The sequence below is a fragment of the Frieseomelitta varia genome, unplaced genomic scaffold, assembly GCF_011392965.1.
Source record: "Frieseomelitta varia isolate USP_RPSP 00005682 unplaced genomic scaffold, Fvar_1.2 scaffold_1854, whole genome shotgun sequence".
Taxonomy (NCBI): domain Eukaryota; kingdom Metazoa; phylum Arthropoda; class Insecta; order Hymenoptera; family Apidae; genus Frieseomelitta; species Frieseomelitta varia.
In genome coordinates, this window is record NW_025109588.1 from 570 (window position 1) to 8,566 (window position 7,997).

Below are 7,997 nucleotides of genomic sequence, written 5' to 3' on the forward strand. Positions count from 1 at the left end.
ACGTTGGCACAATGGCGGGATATCGGTGGGATCTAAAATAGAATTCCCGATTTCACCCACACGTCGTAACGCAGTTTTTTTACGATCGGCGACAAAACTCGCGCGTCGTTCTATCCGTGTCCTCTAGACAAAGAGATACCAATACTCGCGAATATCCTCGAGATTCACGGATATTCACGCTTCTTTTCTTCTATTCTCGTTTTGTTGCAGGTGGTATTACAATAGGAATCAACGGGAGGAGCCGGTGGAGGACTCGTCCGGTCATTACGTGGTGCGAGACGGTTCGCTGATCGTACAAGGCGTCCAGGAGAGCGACGCCGGATCATACATGTGCACTGCTAGTAATTCGGAGGGCAGCGAGTCTATGGAAGTGAGGTTAACCGTGTCCGCGCCATTGAACGTGCACGTTCAGCCGTCGATCCAGACAGTCGATCTTGGGAAGGTTGCTTATTTGGTAATTGATGATGTATGCACGTTACATCTGATCTACGTGAATCGCTTAGAAATGGAAACGAATGGGCTTCGTGAATCGATAGGACATCGCGAGTTGAAATTTATGCGCGAACCTAACCACTGTGGAAGTGAAGCGTTTGTTGGCCGCGAAATTTCGATGAAACAAGATTTCGAGCGTATCGTATTCTGATTTCAATCGCGATGGAAGAAAAATGGCGCGTGTAATGCAATTAGATCCATGGGACTCGTTCAGGAGTCGAAACGATCAGCTTTGTAAATCGATGAAACGTCGCGTATGAAAGTGAAACGTTTGTTAGCCGCGAAATTTAAATTTCAACGGAACAAGGTTTCAAACGTACCATACTCTGATTTCAAACGTGAAGGAAAAAAAAAAGTAATTAGATATTATACCTAATCTACGTGAATATCTCAAAAGAAACGATCAGCTCCGAGAACTGGCAAGACGTCGTGTGTTGAAATTTACAATCGAATCTAACACTATCCCTGCCGTACGGAACTAGTGTTTGTAACCCGCGAGATTCAAATTTCGAAGAAACATGATGTCAGACACGTACCATACTCCGATCGCGGAGAAACTACGGAGAAAAATACTTTACGGCGTGCGTAAAGCAATCTCCGCTCGGAGAGATTTATCTACCGGTAAATTCTTCGCTCGTATCCAAACCATTCGCCATCCGATAACCAAATAACCGGAGTAATCCGATTTTTTACGAGAGTCACCGACGAAAAGACGAAAAGCCTGATTTCGAGGCACACGACGGCGCTCGCCTTCCTCGCTCGCGGTGAATGGTAATCTCGTTTCCGAAAGAAGAACGGAGGTAAAAGGAACGCGGTGGATCCGAGGACATTCGGCAGAGCGCGTGTCGTGACGCGTCGCGTCGCGTCGCGTCGCGTCGCGTCGTCCGATACGGGCAACGCTCTCTCTCTCATCAGTCCCTTTTCTCTAAACTGCTTTTGCAGACGTGCAGCGCAAGTGGATTTCCGCAGGCGGCGCTGTACTGGCTGAAGGACGGTCAGCCATTGAGGACGGGCGCTCGCATAAGGGCGGTTTCCAGAGAACGAATTTCCGTGATGTCGGTTGCAAGAGAGGATCGCGGCATGTACCAGTGCTTTGTGAGGAACGAGTATGAAATGGCTCAAGGAATTGCGGAATTGCGGCTGGGCGGTGAGTCTTTGTTTGTTCACCGTTTACGGGCTGGCATATCGTATTGTGTACGTACGTACGTACGTACATAGGCGTGTGTTGTGATACACGCACGCTTGGTTATGATATCGTAGCGCGAGAGAGGCAACGAAAGATGAAAAAAGACCTGGCCTGGCCCGGGCAGAGCAAACGGGTTTCCCCCTCTCGTTGGTAATCTCGCGTGAAACGGCCGTGGATCGTTTTATTAAATCGTCGCCGGGCGTCGTTTGAACGGATATTCAAGATTGCCCGTTTAATTCTGTCCGCGTGCGTAATCGTCTTTTTCTTCGCGGCTCGGGGAATGGGGGCCCCACGTTCTAGCCGCGCGTAATATCCATTATACCGTTTAAACGATTTTGAGCAAGCTTCGTTCCACCTGTCTAACCCCTCCCAACTTTCCTCCGGACAGCTACGCTGGATAGAAACAGCTTAACGAACGGTCCGCGAAATGAAACGTTTAAAGGCACTCTCCGTGCGGCACGTCGTGCCATCTAACGACATCGTAGCTTTCAACTGCTCCGGCGTCGTCTTTCGTCGTCTTTCGTCGTCTTTCGTCGTCTTTCCGATGTGAAACTGACTCTCTCTCGTTAAATTCTCATGGACGGATTTACATCGCGTTCCGTCTCGACCACCGTCTCGATCGGATTCCACGTTGGATTCGATCAGTCGCGAGAAATCGGGAAACCTCTTGATCCTGGGAACCAAGTTTTCCTTTCTACCCTTCTTTTTCCTATTTCCTCGCCCCTTTCGCCCCGAGTTCGATTTGAGTTCACCTTTTCTTGGACGACGATCGAGGAGAGAGAGCGTGTTTGAAAGACAGTCTCGTAGATGGAGGAACGACGAAATGGGCGAGGGTTGCGCCACGGCGCAAGAGGGGCGGCGGAGATGGGGTAGACTTGTTTGTCGAGCGAATGGTTCCGCGGTGATAGGTTGCCGGTGGTTAATGCACTGGAACTCTTCCCCATACGATCCATTCCAGGTTTGCGTGCCACTCCATCGTAACGCGTTTTCCATCACGGAGCCACGCCACGGCTCTTTCCCTCTGGGGGAAAGTACGTGCCATTTTTGCGCGAAAATGGCCACATCGGTTTCCCGATCGTGCCTCGCCACGAAAATCCCTGTTTACCCTCCGTTAATCGCGTTCTCCGCGCATTGATTCTCCACGCTTTTAATTACTAAAGCTCCATCGTTACACGTGCTTTTAAAATTTTCGTTGCGATTAGCTGAATCTCTTTGTCGAATCAATCGCAATACTCGATCGTCGTTTCTCGTTACTGTACAAAATTTTATTCTATTGTCAGTAGATGGCGATGTTTATTAAATTTGAAGAAGAAAACGACATTATCTATGGGTAGCCCTGTTTCAAACGAACGTGTACAACAACGTTCGGTAGAAAATACTTAAACAGAAAATGTTTGACGAAAGTCACCTCGATGGAGAAATGAAACACGACTATCGTGATCGTGCAACTCGGAGGTTTCGGGCCGTGGCAACGACAAAGGGCGGACTTTCGACTGGTTGGCCTACAAACTACGCTTTCTTCTTCTTGCGTCCGCAGCCGACAATAAAGTGTGTCAAACGATTACGATCGACCGTTCGTGCCCAGACTGCATCCACAGTACTCCAAGTTACCAGATGCAGCTTTGGCTCCATTCGGCAACGCTTTGGCGCGGCGACGCGCGATAACGCGTTATTTCGATGTAAAACAGCCCCGGTTCGATCCGAACGGACTCGGAGCGGTGGAGATGCAGTCTTGTTTCTCCCCCTGCCCCTTCACTCCGCTTTTCATTCACTTCCGCGTATCGGTTCCCGTCATATTTCGACCAGCCGCCCGCGAATGCTTTTTCCATTAGCTGGAGCATCGAGCGTTGTTCTCCCGACTCGATCGCCCCCAGTGGAAAGAGTTACGGGCCCGAAGATTTCAATTAAAACACCTTTACCAAGGCAGATTGCTTTCGGCCGGCCCCGGGCACGGGTTACAGGAATAAAGTGTCTGTCGAGCGATTTCGCGCCTGGCGAGCTTCCTCTCACAGGCCGTGGTACGAGGCCTCGTTTCACCCTGTTTCATACCGTTTCACGGCCATCATTTCGCGTTTCGAAACCCTCTCGCTCCGCTCCCTCGTAACGTATTTTCTACACGCTGGCGTCGCTACGCCGCCGGCATCGCGCGCTATTTTTCCGCGAAAATGGCCTCGTTTGCTGTCCGCCCGTTCGCCGGTCCGCTCCGACGTGCCGCATTAATGCCCTATCGAGAACCACGCGATACTCGAATTTCCCAGGAAATACAATCAAGCCAATTTACCGTGCCTCGATTTTCCTTTTTTCCTCTCTTTTCTTCTTTTTTTCATTTATTCGCGATTCGGTCGGAATCACAAACGTGACAACGAGCCCCGTATCGGGGGCTCGAATTTTCGAAGGTAAACGACTGCGATTCCTGCCTTCCATTAAGTCCAATAAATTGGCGCGCTCCGTTTTTCTTCTTTCTGTCGTCTACGTGCCCTCGGCTTTCATCCTACTTCCACTTTTACTTGTTAAACTTACTTTTGTCTGACAGATTCCAAATTGGTAATCCGATCAATTACAAGACACGTAGTTAGTCGAGTATGTTAGTATTATACATATTACTTGTTGGTAACAATGGATTGTTGATCACTTGGTATGTGCGAGTGAGAGCCAGCAATAGCGAAATAAGAAGGCTGGCAATGGTAAAGCAATAGAAGAATGATTGAGATCGAGTGTGGCATGAGTGTGATCTAGTAGAAGCGTGAGAAGCAAGAAGCAAGCGATGCTGTGAAAGTAAAGATAAAAGTAAAACCAAAGACAATTCAACGATTGATATTTTGCGATAGTCTAAACATAGATTGTTATATTTAATGTCACGTTTATATTCCTTTCAATTGAAAGCATATTTTCAAACTTTCATTCTGCACCACGTCCAACATTGTTGTTATTTGTAAAATTCGATTTTGAAATATCTCCAACGGTACGGGGAAAATTAATTATTCTCTCGTTCATCGGACGCTTTATCTTTGTAAGTAAGGCTTGCTGAAACGATTTGTACGTTCGATGAAAAGTTTCCGCGCACTCTCTCTCTTTCTCTCTCTCTCTCTCTTTTTCTCTTTGTCATTAGCCAGACCAGCGCCCGATAACTTCGATGGCCGTTAAAACTTGAAGTTTTCTTTCCTGCCTCCTCTCGAACGAAAGAACGTTAGTTTCAGAACGTTTGATTGACGGTGGCCGAACGATACAATGGCGCTCGAAGTACGGTCCGGTTTCTTTCCACCGCGATTCAATAATCCATATCCCGCCGGAGTATCCAGCCAGTGGTGAAACTACTTCCTCCCGCGCCACACAGCCGTCCCCGATTGCTTCTTCCCTCCCACCGCGGTGGAGGGTAATTGAAGGGACGAAGCAGAGTCGGTCGCCGATAGCAAGGCGCCATAGAAACAAGAACAGGAGCAAACAACGGTAATGGATTCAACCTTTGAACGTTTCACCCGCAATTGCATCGGGCCGCAATAACTTGCCAGCAAGGCCGTCAGGTAGCCGCGCTAAGCGACTTTTCATTAGCTTTAAACGGCGCCTACGATCGCGCCGTTACTTCGTCGGCGTCGGCCGGCTCTTCTCTCTCGCATCTTCGGCTCCGAAGACTGACCAAGTTAGGTTGCTCTTTTTTTATAGAACGAGCCGTAATCAATTTCGTTAACGCCGGAATCGCGAAACCTCTCGATACGATCTTGTTTCAAAATCACCGTCGTACCATGACTCATCAACGAGCGATATCTATTCGCAGACAGCGACTCGTAGAAACTCGTTTGGTTTATTCGTAGAATTTCGTCGAGTATTATCGAAGCTGATTTTGTTACCTTGGCTCGAAGTTCGAACCGATACTCTTCGTAACTCGTGCATCGTATTTCAATGTTTCGAATTTAGAGACCAAAGAATTTCTGTTTGGTGACTGAAAAAAAAAAAAAAAAGAAAAAGGTAATTATGCCAATTACGACAATTTTTGTGATATCGACGTTGATTTTTATTTAGAGACGCTAGGAAGAAGAAGGGAGATGTCACTCCCTGGGGGAGGATTTTTCTAAAAAAAAAAAAAAGGAAAAAAGTAGCTTACACGCTGAAATCCATTTTTGTCAATTTCGACCTTCGTCCAGCGACGGTGACGAACATCGGGCGAAAACGAACGTCCCGAGATGGTTGGGATCGATTTTTCCAATCGACCGCTCAACCGCGTGACGCGTGTCGATTCTTACCATGTGCGTGTGTGTGTGTGTGTGTGTGAGAAAATTCGACGTGTCCCATTAGCCTGCCGTTGGAATTCTTCTCGGTCGCATGATTTCTAAGCTGCAGGGCATATAGTGTACATTAGGTGAGGGGGTAGGGGAGGGGGAGTTGCCCGCAGCACGATGGGATAGTTAGTACCGCCACCCTGGATTTGCATACGCTAACGAGATTCCTGCGGTTTTGCCGATGCTTTGCATGCCGACAGAGCACGATCTCTCGCTCCAGCCTGCGGGGCTCTGGCTGCGTCTATTTATTATGCGTCATAGATACGTCAGGAGGAAGAAGGCACGTCAGCCACGAGCGAGCAAACGAGATAGGGTTGGCTGCAGCCGAGTACGCGCGAAAGAGACACACGCTGGAGCATCGTGTTGGTAGTTACCGCAAGTAGTCGCGTCCTCGAGAAGCGAATGTCGCGCTTCGTTCGCTCTATTAAGCGTGCCGTTCCATTTTGGACGGAAAATTCGTCGTATCAGAAACCACGTTTCCAGCAATTGCGCCGCTTTCGATGCACGAGCGGTATATATTGGGAAAGTTTCGGGGAAAATATTTGCCGGTTTGTAAGGAAAGCTTACTCGCGAACTTTATCGAATCAAAGCTTCTATCGTGCAGTAATTTTGCATTTATTGTACGTTTCGTGTACGTTGATCGTGCAATATATGACGGAGAATAAGAGAGGAGAGAGGCGCGTTCGTGAAATTGATTCCGTATACGTGTCAACGTGGCGAGCGAGATTTATCGTTTATCGTAAAAATGTCGTTTGCTATTGCTGTAGAGATTAAATATAAATAATATTAAATATTTATTAAATGCCAGCGACTGAACAATAGATAATCAAACAATGTAATGAACACAAATTAACAAGTAATGAACGCGGTCGCAACTCGAGCAAACTCTTTTTAAACAACTCTTTCCCACAACTCTGTTTTCAACTCGTTCGACTCTCTACTTTTTCAAAAAGTGAACCGCCTCGCGCCAACTCGCCTCATACTTTCTTTTTCTTTCATGCTACGGGCCATGCAGGTTATAACTAAATGCAACTAAAGATATAATAACTACTAGTTGTGACTTGATAACGATACTGTATTGCAAACGAATATCTCGCAGTTCGAATTTATTTAAGATCAATTTTCATTGACCTACATATATATTTCACACACGATATCTTTGCGCTTTGTTCGCCGCTTATCCGCCGCTTGTGGCCACGTATCGCGTACGTACGGCGATCCGCCGCGGGCGACCGGCTCGCCGCGATTATATTCAAGAGACGTGCAATTAAACGGTCGAAACGAAATTCGGATAATGGCCTCGGCGTGAGATACAAGTTCGTGGGTTCGAGCAAGTTCGGCCTTGGTTTACGGATGTAATAAGAACGAGTTACGGGCACGAGAGGGCAACGTTCAGAGAGAAAAGGCCGTACTTTAAATCGAGGCTGGAAACTGGAGAAATTTCTTCTTTCCTAAACGGACGGCGGCTTGCAGGGTGGGCTGAGAGGAGGGGCGGGAAATGAAGTTTCTCTCCGCGAGGCGAGTCGGCCTGCGCAGATTTTTAATTTAAATTACCAGCACCGGCTAGCGAGGCCGGCTCCGCCAGAGTACTGGTTATATTTGACGACAGCCACGGCTATTATTTACACGGCGATTCTCGTTTTCTTTCCAGGCGAACGATAAACAAGCGGTCTACCCTGTTAACGTTTCATTAACATCAACCTCGTTCGCTGAACCACGGCGCTTTCGGCCCCGACGAAAGTGTCTCGGGTAACGCCAGCGAAAAACCGGGTGTTGATCGTTGGAATTAAACTCTTAAACGAGAGGAGAGATTTTCACAGGGTGAAAACGTTTCCGGAGGAATTCTCTCCGCGAGAGAAAATCACCGAGAAATAATTAATGCTGTCGGCTGTTCGATTTGTATAATCTCGTAATAAATACGATCCTCGAGAATGGTATGAAGAAAGGGGAACGTTTTCTCTTTCTTACTTTTTTTTTTTTTTTTTTTCGTTTTCCAAGCCGTTTCAGCAAACAGGCAACCCCGAAGCAGGATGCTTTTAAAGATT

General features: G+C 47.5%; 1 protein-coding gene across 1 annotated transcript; it reads left to right on the top strand.

Annotated features, from left to right (window-relative positions):
* Positions 1-210: 210 nt before the first annotated feature.
* Positions 211-7,706, top strand: LOC122539008 (brother of CDO-like; the record flags this gene model as incomplete). The annotated part of the gene is made up of 3 exons (XM_043673566.1): positions 211-454; positions 1,435-1,639; positions 7,604-7,706. Coding segments are annotated over 3 exons (460 nt in total), but the record flags the coding sequence as incomplete, so codon positions are not given.
* Between the last annotated feature and the right edge of the window lie 291 nt (positions 7,707-7,997).